Genomic DNA, 14,883 nt, shown 5'->3' with positions numbered 1-14,883 from the left:
TTAATGTTTATTTGGTAGGGAAATTTTTCAGTCTGGTGGGTAGTGAGAAATATCAGTGGGTTGTGTATCATTTTTAAGCAAATCTAGTGTATATTACAAGGTGTTTCAAAATCAACATTGGGGTTTAAGGCCTTGTAATATTTATTACAATTAACTTACAATTATAATTAATACAACAAATGAAAGAGCAACTCAAACAGTTTTGTTCGCACGCATGCACATGCACTGTTTTCTCTGTCTGCCGTTAGAAAGCGCTAGTAAAAAAGATGGCGAAAAGTGAGCAGAAAGTTTTTTTGTATTTTACATTTTGCAAAGACTGAATCTGTAATTGCAGTGCAACTATGCTGTTGCTACAAGCTCTAAAGCTTACAAACTACGGTTTACGTGCCAACTTTGCAAATGAAATGTTGCTGCATGATGATAAAGATTTTCTGGATCTTGTCGTCTTCAGTGATGAATCGACATTTCACTTAAGTGGCGATGTGAACACTCATAATGTTCGCATCTAGGGGTCAGCAAATCCTCACGAGATGGTACAGTTACAACGAGACTCCCCTAAATTGAATGTGTTTTGTGCCATATGGGCCTTTCTCGCCTATCGACTCGATGTGTGCTATGTGACAAATGGTTTTCACATTGAACACTTGTAGCAAAAACTATTTGAGTTGCTCTTTCATTTGTTGTATTAATTATAATTGTAAGTTAATTGTAATAAATACTACAAAGCCTTAAAGCCCCGATATTCATTTTGAAACACCCTGTATTATTACAAATTGGTGATCAACTGTATATGCAATCTTGCTCACCGACCCCGTCTCAGTAGCGTCAATTCAGATTGGGTGCACTGAAATTGCGCAAACTTTCACTCCTTTATCTGTTGACACCGATAAAGCCTTAATGAGCAGATAATAAAACTGGAAAATGCGCAAAAAATGTTGTGCAACCTTGCCATCATTACCATAAGGATTTCGACTTAAAAAAAAACTGTCACCAAAGTCGTTTTAGGGAAAAATTACAAAGTAATGGGTGACAGTAAGCATTTTCAGTTATTCTTATTATGTGTGTTCACGGTCGTTGTTAGAGAGCGGGACAGGGGAATTTTTTCTATAATGTCTAACAGTAAGATTGCCTGTAAGATTAAAACTAAGAAAATAGTTATAGGAAACAGGGATAAAAGTGGATCTGAAAAGGTAGGGGGACGCATGACGTCACGCCGTCTCCCGTGCCTATCTTTGTCCATTGTAATCTTTTAGGAAGTGCAGGGACGCCATAGACATTTTTCTGGAACTGGGGGAACAGTGTCTCCCCGTCTTCCTACTCATTTTTACCCCTGGTTGGAAGCAAATAGTTATTGGAAAACTGTAAGGGAAACGAATTTCTAGAAATTCCCTTTAAACATTGTAGACAGGCGGTCTACCAGAGATAGGGATTTGTTTACATTTTCCAGTTTTGACCAATTACAAACAAACATTTGTTTACATATTTCAGGTGTGTCTTCCACGTATCTTAGCAACTGTCCTTTTAACTTTCTATAAATTAAAAAGTAAAAGTATAATAAATTAAAAGTACTATATTTGCATTTTACATATTAGTTACTGTTCTTAGGTGCTGTGAGAAAGATCTGTTATTCCATTTCAAAAGAAACCGAACTTTTGAAAACAAATAGTACCACTAGTGCCATCTGTTGTAATATTTTACCGGTAGATGGCGTAGTCCCTCATTGACAACTGGTATAAATGTCATGACATTTGGATGCACGGCAACAAAGTTATTGTGTTTCAACTGTCAGTGTGTTGTGTACATCGGTCGGAAAATGAGTTTCAAACAACGAGCTGCAATTGAGTTTTGTGTTAAACTGGGTAAAACTTTTAGTAAAACGCACCAAATGCTACAAAATGCATATGGTGATGAGTGTCTATCCCGTACGCAAGTTTACGAGTGGTTCAGGCGATTCAAATCGGGTAGAGAGACGCTGGATGATGACGAAAGATCAGGCCGTCCCAGAACCGGATTATCGGAAGAAAACATCGAAAAAGTGCATGAATTCATCAAACATAACAAAAAATCGTCGGTGAAAGTTATTGAAATGGAATTAGGCATTCCTCAAACAACCGCATACCGCATTTTGACCGAAGTTTTGGGCCTTAAGAAGGTTAATTCGCAGTTTGTACCACACAAACTCACCGAAGACCAAAAAGTTGATCGAATTGCGCATTGCAAAGACATCGTTAAAAGTGCTCGGCAGGATCGAAACTTCTTGAAATCGATTGTAACTGGTGACGAGACGTGGTGTTTTGAATATGAGCCCGAAACAAAGCGGCAAAGTGCTGAATGGAGAGCGCCGGATGAAGGAACACCCAAAAAAAGTCGCTTGGTGAAGTCAAAAGTTAAGGTGATGCTGATTTGTTTTTACGATTCAAAAGGAATTATCCACAAAGAATTTGTTCAGCCCGGCCAGACAGTCACTGGAGAGTTTTACTTAGGCGTCATGAAGCGTTTGCTGGCAAGAATTCGTCGTATTCGGCCCGAATATCGTGAAATCGGCAGTTGGACTCTTTTGGACGATAATGAACCATCACATCGTTCGCGACTTGTAACTGAATTTTTGGTCAAAAATCACATTATTCGGTTGCATCATCCGCCCTATTCACCAGATCTCGCTCCGTGCGATTTCTATCTGTTCCCGAAACTGCATTTGGCGATGAAAGGAAAGTGGCACGCATCGATTGATGCCATTGAGAAGGCGACGACCGCCGTCCTAAAGACCATTCCAATAAAGGACATGGAGAAGTCGTTTGACAACTTGCTGGAGCGTGCAAATATGTATATCGATGCAGAAGGGGAATACATTGATTATTGTTCCGAAATGTACATTGCTTTTTTGTTTTTTTAAAACGTTCGGTTTCTTTTGGAATGGAGGGTATATTCAGGGTGCGAATTACCGGGGGGATGAGGGGGATTTTCCCCCTCAATCACATTTTGTTCCCCCCCCCAAAGAAGTCAGCTGAAGTATCCCCACCGGGGATTCTCGCTTTCCCCCTCAAACTATGCTTAGTATAACTCCAAATTTCACTGATTTTTGTTATTTCTTGTAAATTTAATCTTCTAGCTGTATTTCGAAATGATCGATGTAAACTGTTCAGTTTTGGTCATTTCTACTTACCACCTAATTACCCACTATTTTCAACGTTGTTTAGTAGAACTATATTATTATGACTACGGTTGTTACTTGCAACTGTACCTTCGTACCCTTCAGTTCGTCATCGTTTGTGAATTTGAATGTACTAATTGTGTATAACAAAGCCACATATAGATTTATAAATGTTCTTAGCGGTTGGCCAAGAAGAAGTAAACAAATAGCTTCTTCTACCATACTTGGCGAAGTTCGGATATGTCACATTAATCCTCTATATTTGTATCGATTATCATCTTATTTTAATTTTTGTTATAACATGTTATTTCATTTTCCAGTGTACTCTTTGTTAGCACATGGTCTTCATTCCCTAGTAGTTTGTGTGTATGCAACTCAAAAGTTGCATTTAATTTGTGATAATTAGCATAGTAATCACTGCTTTTACAGTTTACGGAAATGAACTTTTGAAACTGTACTCAAAATCTGAGATATAGGGATTCTCTTGTAAGTATATGTTAACGTACACGCTGGGGGATACGCTCCTAGTGAGCAGACATGTTAATGAAGGTGATTTTTAGGTGAATAAGCGAATAATTCAAGATTTGTTTCAGCATTTGTTAATACGACTGGTTCTCCGTGTCATTGTCTGTGTCTGTATAAGCATTTCAACTGGAGCGGGTTTTTTTAAAGTTAACCCTTCATTTTTCCATCTTTTTGCTGTACAGTTTGCTGTCCACGCAATTAATGTTGTCTGAAAAACTTCAGTGTAATATTTTACTTTATTTGAATAACGTAGCCCATAGTGAATTAACTCATCTTCAACCTAACAGTAAAGTAATATTTAAGTGTTGACTTTCTGTGCCCATCACGGAATCGATATTTGGAGAAAAAAAGTCGTGATGAGCACAGCTTTAGCGGGAAGTAGAAGCACAAGCTCGAAATTTGAATTGAGATATTTTAAATATTTGGTCTTCGATTTGACCTTGATGTGAGAAATCGGGACCAGCAACAATCCATTTCTTATTTGATAGGCTAATATCTAGATTTTCTTAAATAATAATAATAATAATAATAATAATAATAATAATAATAATAATAATAATAATAATAATAATAATAATAATAATAATAATAATAATAATAATAATAATAAATAAAATGTCCGGTTTAACTGATAATTTTAGTGGTTTTCACAAGACTGAAGTAGGTTTCTTTTCGCAACCTGTATGTATTAATGCAAAGTGGAAGCTTTCAATATGAGTGGAAAAATTAACATATGCTTGTGATCATGACTATCGCTCGGGCCGAATTTTTAGGTAAGTAAACCTTAGAGAGCTATGGGGACAAGAGTGAGTACAACATTAAAACACGTTCAGAAAGGTTTAGTGGGATGTGTGTATGTCAGACAATATATATGTGCATAGTTATTGTCGGTAGATTTATTAAATTAATAAATCTCTTATTTATTACAGATGTCACACACACACACACACACACACACACACACACACACACACACACATATATATATATGGGGTAAGGCATTTATTGTCTCATTTTGAAATTTGAACCTTCAGACTATGTCCTTTGGCCTAATTTTATCCCCCCCAATATAGATTATCTAATTCGCACACTGGGTATATTATCGTATAAATTGTTACAGGAATGAGTGATCAGTGTGTTGGTTGCAAATATAATAAATAATATAACAAGCCAATGAGGAACGAGAATCACAACGAGTCATGTCGGACAACAAATGGACCAGAAGCTTTACATAGACACTACAATAATCAATTTACTTCACTGCTCCTGATGTTCATACGGTGAATTCGAATGGAATCTAAGAGATCCAAACGGAAACGAGTTCGTCATGAGGAAATAAGCAGCATTTAGGAATTCATAAATAAACCATAAGAAGGCACATATGGCATTTTTAGAAGTTGTAGGATTTAAATCCCAAGGATTCAAGCTGTAAACGTGAAATGTTCTGTAAACATATATATATTTTGCTTTGTAAATATTTGAATGCATTACAAGTATATCTCATAAAGGAATTGCGTTTATACATTTTATTTCGGTGCAAAATTTCACACAATTTTTCTGAATCCTGTTGTAGGCAACGTCGCGATGGACATACGCACAATTTTAGCACTTTCTGCTCCTCATATTAATAGGTCATAGATTACAGAGATTATCAACAATCTAATCCTTAGAAAAATTTGCGCAATGTTGTTGCACCGTTCAGATTTTTGCCAGAGGGGGATAGAATTACTCACCGACGTAAGAATTTCACATTTTAAATTAATATATTTTACAACTTATTAAAAAAGTATGTGTTTCTTAAACTGGATGGGGGTGCAATTGTCCATCCATATCCTCCCCAAATGGGCAATTGCATGTCTCCTCTCTTTCCGACGAAGCAACAATGAGCAAATCGGAACAATTCAAACGTCATCCAAAGATATTAATATAGGCAATATATTACAGTTACCGATATAGGCAAGCTGAGGAGTTTCCCTTAAAAATCTCGCCTGATAGGAACAAATAAAACGTCGCTCTAATCGATTTCCATAGTCATGGGCGGCGATTAGGGGGGGCAGTTGCCCCCCACTTTTCTGAAATGGCCTATTGATGTTTATAGTATCAACCAGGGAAATTTGTATATTAACATTGATATACAAATATTCAGATCATGTCTTGCCACCCCACTTTTAACGTCCAATCGCCGCCACTGTCCATAGTGATTCTAATATTGTGCAGCTGGGAAACAAGGTTGTACTTTTAAAAATCGTGCCATTTTGTTCTATGATGTACTAAACTACCTGCAAGAGTCAATAATTAAATTTATATCTTTGAAAGAAAAATGTGAACAACTGAACTCTCGAGTCACTATCATAGAGCTTCCTCTCGAATTTTATGTATAATTCTCTTCACATCACTTACAATTATATTTACTGAAAATGCTAACACATCGGACTCCATTTTGTTTGAGAAATTTGACATCTTTCTTACCTAGTGGATTTTCTGTGAGTTTTAAACCTTTCTAGTGTTCTAATGTTTTTGTTTGCATCTTTGATCTAGTGGGGAAACGCACTCATGTATGAATAAGTGTAAGCTTAATTAACTTAAGATTACATAATTATGACAGCTAGATACCATTCGAATACAGCAAGTACAGCAATTATATATATTGAGTAATTCTAATTATAAAGGTATGAAATGAAATGAAATCTTTTGTTTCATCACTCCACGATTAAGTCCTTTAGCCTAAGGGAGACGGGTGATTTTAGCAAGTGAATGATGATGGAATAATTGGTGGAATTAACATGTGGGAGGAAACAGGAGTACCCCGAGAAAACCCACGGACACGATGTTGTCCACCATAAACTTATTTGACCGGGGATCGAACCAGAGATCGACGCAGTAGAGGTAAGCGCTTTACCACTGAGCCACCATGCCCTCAGTTATTATAAAGGAAAAGCATGCAGTTCGTGAGTAAGCTAATATGCAAACTTCAAAACACTGAAGAGTTACCGGTTGCATAAAAATCTAGGAGGAAATACTTAGCTATTTTTAATCCTTATTATAAGATGTCTCAGTCCGTCAATCACGCTAATTTTCGATCAAGATAATAGTTGTCGCTAATTATGCTGCCTCCTACGTGGCACCAAGAGATGTCGCTAGGTGCTGGTAGCTTTGAGACGATTCGAAGACTTATGAGAGCAACTAATAAAATTATTCTTAAAATTCTGACTGTAAATTTCTTGACATTTCTCTCAATATTTATTTAAGAAAAGAGTCAACATTGGTTATTAAGTTACTGTCTGTACCAAAGAAATATAGCATATTCAGTTCTAATTCGATTTTGGCCATCTTTTCTTCATTGGTTATTGGTTTCCTGAGGATACGTTTCTTCATCTTGATGAGATGTTGTATGTTTTTTAGCGAAACTTGTCGCTTGTGAACCATTGTCTGTCCAGGCACTCTCGTTAGGGTAATCACTTGCTCTGTTCGGTAACATCCACACACTGATTTTGGATTCCTTACACTTAGTTCAATGCTAAAACAGTAATCTTTTTGCTTCCCTTGTGCCCCACTATTAGGTCTACAAAACACTTCCAATGCATTGGCAAACAGAATTAAATCCTCGTTCATGGTATTATGACAAGATTTTTCGGGCGCTTCAGTCAATTGATTGTCCTTCAATAGAAGAGGGGCTTCGTCCAGGAAACAGTATAAATCCACCTTACATCGGATCCCTATTTGTTTATTAAGTCCTTGCACATACCTTAAAACAGAAATTAATACTAATGAAATATCATATTTAAAGAATAACTAGGAAACTGTAACGAAGAAATTGATTTTAAAATATTTTAATCAATATTCTGTATGTTATAACAAAGGATGTCATAAAATAGAGGATCTGCCTATATGTATCTTCATCCTATTAATTCAATGAATGCATAAAACAACCGAGCATCGGCACATTTGATTGGCTACTCTCGTTTCTTCCGGGGGGCGCGGTGGCTCAGTGGTAGAGCGTTCACCTCTGGTGCTTGGGGTCCCGGGTTCGATCCCAGCCTCCGCCAAGTGAACTTTGTGGTGGACAAACACCGTGCTCGTGGGTTTTCTCGGGGTTCTCCCGTTTCCTCCCACTTTCTTCATTCCACCATTTCACTCATCTCTCATAATCACCGTCTCCTTTAGCCTAACCGGCATAACCGTGGGACGTAAAACTCAAAGATTTCATTTCATTTCATTTTCTCGTTTCTTCCATGAACGTTGGCTCAAAACATTGCGATGATAGTGGGTGGAGCTAGCAGAGTGGGGGTGGCGAAACTGTGACGTATGGCTTCACGGTTTTGTTGTATAGGCAGATCCTCTATTTTATAACATCCTTGGTGATAACATAAATAACATTGGATTTCTAACAAGGGAGGGTCACGAACTGGCTCCACTGAAATCCGAACGAGAGAATTGTGTTTGCATTTGATATGTTATAACTAGACGAATCCCAAAGTTATACGTGCCACCGGGCGGAATATCGTGAGTTACAACATATTTTCTAATGTAAGAACTACAAAAAATTACCTAGTAGAATAGTTTGAACCGGGTCATTTGTTTGGAAACGGTTGGGTAGATGGAAAACTCGACCAACAATTATCCAATCATTTTCAAGGGAGCACATTTTTTGGGGGAAAAGTTTGACCCGGGGTCTCCCGGAGGGTCCCAGTCGTCCCAGGCAAGTAGCTCATCGTTTGAAAGCTGTTGTTAAATGAAAGAAGATGGAACAAGTCTCGACTCTCTATGATAACCCTGTGCAAAATTACAGAGGGTCTAGATGTAAACACAAACATAATGAAAACTCTATGGCCAACTTGAATTCAAGATGGCCGCTTAAAACCTACGTCGAAAGTATAGGCACTCCAAACTACGAAGCTAGGCAAACCTAATTTCACATGAATGTTGATCTGTAAGGGTGGATGACGAAAAGATACGAAACGTTGAAAAACGTGATGTGTTGAGTTCAAAATGCCACACTATGTATCACGCATGTCCAGTTCAAACCAAAGGAGCTGGAAAAAAGAAATGTGGTATTTACGTTTTGTCAATAGTAGATATTCACAAAACGTCAAAGACGTATCATCTGTAGTCCAATATGGCTGCCATTGTGAAAAATGAGTTTGTATATAAATGCTGACAATTATAAAATGAAATCTTTAAGTTTTACGTCCCACGATTATGCCAGTTAGGCTAAAGGAGACGGTGATGATGAGAGATGAGTGAAATGGTGGAATGAAGAAAGTGGGAGGAAACGGGAGAAGCCCGAGAAAACCCACGAGCACGGTGTTTGTCCATAACAAGGTTCACTTGGCGGGGGCTGGGATCGAACCCGGGACCCCAAGCACCAGAGGTGAACGCTGTACCACTGAGCCACCGCGCCCCCCCCCCCCGCTGACAATTATGTTGCATTTGACAATCACAGCTGACAATTACGTTGCATCTTCATTCATTCGACCCGTTGAAATAAAGACATCTACGAATGATCTCACCAAAGTACAGAAGTTGTTGCCATCAGGCAACAGCTCTAACCGCCGCAGGAGACGATTGGAAGCATCATAGAAGGGAGACTACTATTGTTTTTAAAATCTATTTAGGCCTACCATTTCGATTATTTCTTATTTCTTTGTTATTCTCACTTTCATTTTCTATCCTGTTTGTATCATACATAAAATAGTCCATCATTGGGAACTCAACTTTCATTTCACAACAGCTTTCAAACAATACGCTACTAAACACTCCTTGCCTTCGAAACTTTTGAGTTGGATTCCACCTGGTACCCTGCGGGGGTCCTGGGACAAAATGTTTTTACTTTTTGTACTTTGAAAATAATGCCACACGTTCTTTCCTGTTTTCACATTTGTCTCGCCATTTCCGATTTATAGGGGTGGTCATGGACTTTTCAGTTAAGTTTGTGTTTACATCTTGATCCGCCTCTATTTTGCATAAAGTTGTTATAGAGAGTCGAGATTTGCTCCATCTTCTTTCATTTCACAACACCTTTCAAATGATGTGCTACTTAACCCCCTTGTCATTTGAAACTTTTGAGTTGGACCCCGTCTGCGACCTGCGGGAGACCCTGGGGCAAACATTTTTACCTCCAAAAAATGTGTCCTTAAAATGATGGGATACGTGTTCGTTGAGTTTTCCATCTACCCAGCCAGTTCCGAACAAACGAACCGGTTCAGACTATTCTGCCAACTAATAGCTTTTACATTATAAAATATGTTCTAACTCACGATATCCCGACCGATGGCACGTATAAGTTTGGGATTCGTCTAGTTATATATAACATATAAAATGCAAACGCAATTGTCTCATTCAGATCTCAGAAGAGCCAGTTCAAGACCTTCCCTTGTAAGTGTATTATCTATGCTAAAAATAGCAGCGGTCACATGAACGGTAACTTTGCACTTTCGGTAGTTATTAAAATTTGTAAATTGTTTAGGGTTTGAGTGTGTACTTTAAGAACATTTTTTTTTTATTATTATTTTACCAAGAAGTACCCAGTGCAAGCATACAGAAAATGTGTAACTTTCACTTGAAGTAATGAATTTAAATCTTTAAAAAATCAAATTTATACAGACCCAAACTGAACCCGCACCAAATATTGGATATGAAACAAAATGAAACAATACTTCAAGCATATTATACGCGCATAGAACAAAGATTAATGAGTAGTAGACATGAATGTACACTCGTGAACACTGCCACTAGGTGTGCATTTGTTGTGCTTAATAAACAATAAACAAATAAAATGGAAGAATTCGTAGTTCTCCCTGGATATCACATCTCTCATCCTGCATCGTAATGCAACTTGGGAGCTATTTGAATTGAAAAGTCGCGAAATTCTAGTCTAGAAAACAGAAGTGATGACGTTGAGAATAGACGCAAAACGTACAGATCACACAGTCGAATGTGCGCAATTTGATTATCTATATATTCATGCACAGCAGATACTATTATTATTAGGTATGGTGTAGTATTTGTTTATAGTAAAAAATTCCACCAAATTTCCATTCAAACTGTCTGTTTCCTCGCCCTTCCTCCCAGCTTTCACTCAAGAATAGTAGAAACTTTTTATTGCCTAAAATACATTTTTCTGTAACCAATTCTATTAGAAGCCCAGTTTATAGAACCATACATGGATTAAGGACTTATGTACTTCCTTTATCACGAAATCGACTTTTAATACCTTACAAATTGTTCCTTATGCGAGAAGTTACGTTAGTGGGTTCAGATTTACTTTAGAAGGGCCTAACCGGTATGATTGTAAATTCAGTATATGGACATATACCACGAAAGCTATATGGCAAAAAACACCAATTAACATGGCTATGTGGCTACTGAGAGCAAGAATTGTATTCAACACGAGTATGGGCAGGGTGAAGCTGGTGGGACCACGCGAAGTTTCATCCTTAGGAAGCAGGTGCAATAGCGACGGTAAGGATGTGCGCAAATGAAGATAGTCAAGAAATAAATTACATAATTCTTCTGTAAGTTTTACAAATGCATGGTGACATATAACAAGAAACTGCTATCAAGTATTACTTAGCACACTGCCTTAACATATCACTACAGTTTATCATGGCTTTCTTGAAATGAAATGAAATGAAATCTTTGAGTTTTACGTCCCACGGCTATGCCGGTTAGGCTAAAGGAGACGGTGATTATGAGAAATGAATGAAATGGTGGAATGAAGAAAGTGGGAGGAAACGGGAGAACCACGAGAAAACCCACGCACACGGTGTTTGTCCACCACAAAGTTCACTTGGCGGGGTCTGGGATCGAACTCATGGCTTTCTTATGTAGTACGCGATTAGAAACACACACTTTGCAATATATATATTTACCCTCTTACGCATGTCACAGGTAGCATACCCATATATTTTGAATATATTTCTTTTTTTAAAATCACAATAGATATTTCTTCGTCTTAAGTTTAGTTCCAGTTTGAAACCCACAAAAAAGCCGTTAAAACATTAAAAATTGTTAGGTTAGTTTAGGTTAGGTTTAGTTAGTTTATGTTAGGTTACAAGGTAAGATTTTAATTACACTAGAACAGTGACTAGACCCGGTTCTCATAGAAGCTTCAATCATCACTTAAATTCAGTAATCCGTTGCTCTCTTAAAACTTTAATAAATTTTCTTAATTATTATTATGTAATTCTGTAAACTCAATGCGGAAATATCACATTCAACGCATCGATTTGCCATACTATACGACTATTATGCTGCTGAATCATCGAAACCTTCCACATCTTGCAAATGGTACGCACTTCTACATATCTTTTCTCGTAATTATCACAACTTTATTGCCAAACTTACACACTAAACATCACGTAAGAACTCCAGATCATCATTTCCGACCTCATTTCTCCTGTAAATTTTCCTAATTTTTATAAAAACACGGAGGGACACTTCTAAACTTAACCTATTTTTTCTGTACATTTCTTCTGTACGTCCCACAATTATGCATCGACGCTAAAGTAGACGATGACAATAAGATAGATGAAAATGGTGTAATAACGAAAATGGGAAGAAACGGGAGAACCCAGACAAAGCCATGTAACGGTGTTTGTTCACCATAAAGCCTACTTGATGGTAGGGAGGATCGAACCAGGAACCTCACACACTAAAGGTGAGCGCTCTACAATAAGCGATAATCTATGGTCCCAGATTTTAGACTAGCATCCTCTTTCCGCCTACTCTATATGGCATTTATTCCGAAGTTGGTTGTCTGCCTGGTTTTCAACAAGAAACGTAATAAAGTTACGAATATTTAAAAATTACCAATTTTTAGGATCACTTTAACAGGGTATAATAGAGTACGGTAGAGTAGAGTAGAGTAAGGTAGCGATAAGTAGGGTAGGGTAGGGTCCGGTTAACTTAGGGTTAGGGAAGTTTTGACCCATTTTATTAACATTAATAGTGTAATTATTTTTTGTCTCAGCACAGGCCCGTATCCAGGGGGGTCTAGGGGGGCCGGGCCCCCTCTAAATTTTCGCTGGCCCCCTCTAAAATTTTCAAGGTAGGCTTGCAAATGAACTATAATATGGTGATGAACTATAATATAGTTAGATCGGGCCCCCCCTACATTTTTGGGCTGGCTACCGGCCTGTCTCAGCATAAGGCTACCAAATGGAACGTCTCTGTACACCTGCAGCCATGTTCAGAATACAAATGCTTGTTACTTTTCCACAGCCCAACCATGCAGTAACCCTGCTCGAAGTAGTTCCTTCCGCTTGCAGAATAGTTTCATGTTTATAACCGCTTATATATATATATATATATATATATATATATATATACAAGTTTCGCTCTCCTTACATATATTAAAAAGAAGACAAACGAGCAAATTAGATCTATTTCGGGTTAAGTGCTGTATCGCCGGACCAATTTTAGGAAATTTACTGGGTCAATTGGAGAACTTATTTAAGTTTGTGAGGAAGAATGAGTGAAAGTCGGGTAAGGGGAATAGTAAAAGTTAAGAAATTGGTTGCATTTGTTTATATATATATATATATATATATATATATATATATATATATATATATATATATATATATATATATATATATATATATATATATATATATATATATATATATATATATATATAAGCAGCACTGTATGTGGAGGCGGATGAACTATTTCGGGCAGAAGTACACTTGCTATGATATAATGCCGCGAAAGACAGTGTTGAAATGGCTCGTGTATGTCATGGGTGTGACATAGATTGTAAAATGTACACAAAAATTTGGGCAAGTCTCTAATTTGCCCATTTTATGTCGAGAACAGAACCCAACAAACCCCTGCGGGACTTCTAACCTATTCCTATTACTACTTATACTATGGATCCGTATAGTAAAGCTGCACGCCTAATGTAACGTAATCTAACGTAACTTAATGTAATACAACCAACTGTAACCGAATGCAGTACATTTTGGAACTTTTTTTTCGATTTTGAAATTGGTTCGGCGATACAGCACTAATGCCTCCATTTCTTCCCGTTAATTTTTAAAAATTTTTGCTAGAAACGCACGACCAACTTTAGAACTTAACCCATTTACATTTCTTCTATAACAATGCGTTCACTTCTATCATGTATTATCAAATATAGAATGTAAGATACGTAAAATAAAAAAATATTTACCTATGATCTATTAGAATAGTTTCCACATCAGATCCAGTATCTATTTCAACTTTCCGGCAAAACAACTTAGTATTCATGAACTGATCAATGACACCTGCACAATTAGGCGAAACCTCTGCATCAGACATGGCCTGCAGAAGGTAAAATAGATTATTCCAATGAATGTTGTTTCGCACATAACGATTTAAAGTAGGAATATCACCCGTTGAGTGGTCTGTATTCAGGATATCAGGAACGGAATCAATAATACTGATATCATGGAACTCATAATATCCAAACATATGAATGGAATCACCTGTATGGGAAAATACACATAATATATTGTTAGAAGCACAACAGTTCAAAATATCAGCAATCTTTATGCCGATAGGTATTCTGTCATTAATTGTAGGTTCCACATACTTGTCGAAATAATCCATAAACGATTCTGTGCTAAAGTATAGATTTGAGGTAAGTTTTGGTTCTATTTCGTGGATATCAACTCTGGATTGGACTAAAAAGTATATTTTATTGATCTCATCCAAGATTTTACCGCCAAAGAAACAACAATCACCTTTTTCCACGTATCTCCAGCAGGTTGCAATGACAATTTTTATCTCACAACTAATTATCTGCAAGATAACGTAATTACAAAAGAGATTAATTTCATCATTATGCGAATTATTTATTTTCTTCTTCTTTCGTTCCTCGTATCTTGCAAACAGTAGCTTGGATTTTAGCACTGACATACGATAATCAATCTTGCGTTTCATATTCAGTAAACCATATTTTAATACGTTTGCACAAATTGCTGCAAATCGTTTGCAAACTTGGCGAATTTTACTTACGTCGTGAAATGAGAGATAGCCAAGCATATGTTCCAGAACTCCGGTTGGAAGTTCAACTAAATTCGCTATATCACTCATATTAACAAGAAATTGCTAATAGTAGATAAAAAATTATGGTTCCCTTTGGTTTACATTATGTTTAAAATTTTGTTCGGAAGCTAAGATAAAAGAATCGTGCAAAATATTTTAAAAGCTAATTCTTGTAT

At 37.0% G+C, this 14,883-nt stretch overlaps 1 protein-coding gene across 6 annotated transcripts in view; it reads right to left on the bottom strand.

The window, feature by feature from the left end:
* Nucleotides 1-14,883, bottom strand: part of LOC145672148 (uncharacterized) — a 465,896-nt gene that overhangs the window by 36,756 nt on the left and 414,257 nt on the right. For 2 of the 6 annotated variants that reach the window (XM_081741504.1, XM_081741513.1), the window contains exons 2-3: nt 13,851-13,981; nt 6,890-7,421 (exon numbers count right to left, since the gene is read on the bottom strand). The exons of 1 other annotated variant lie outside the window; for it this stretch is intronic. In XM_081741504.1, the coding sequence (XP_081597630.1) occupies nt 6,917-7,421; nt 13,851-13,981 (636 nt within the window). In that variant the 3' untranslated portion in view covers nt 6,890-6,916. Of the gene's footprint in view, nt 1-6,889; nt 7,422-13,850; nt 14,881-14,883 lie in introns of those variants that run through there. 3 more of the 6 variants (XM_081741477.1, XM_081741486.1, XM_081741495.1) reach the window with 3 other exon arrangements.

This window comes from Thermobia domestica, chromosome 2 (assembly GCF_964235325.1).
Source record: "Thermobia domestica chromosome 2, izTheDome1.hap1.1, whole genome shotgun sequence".
Lineage (NCBI taxonomy): Eukaryota > Metazoa > Arthropoda > Insecta > Zygentoma > Lepismatidae > Thermobia > Thermobia domestica.
The sequence above is the reverse complement of the archived record's forward strand: the minus strand, read 5'-3'. Positions and strand labels throughout refer to the sequence as shown.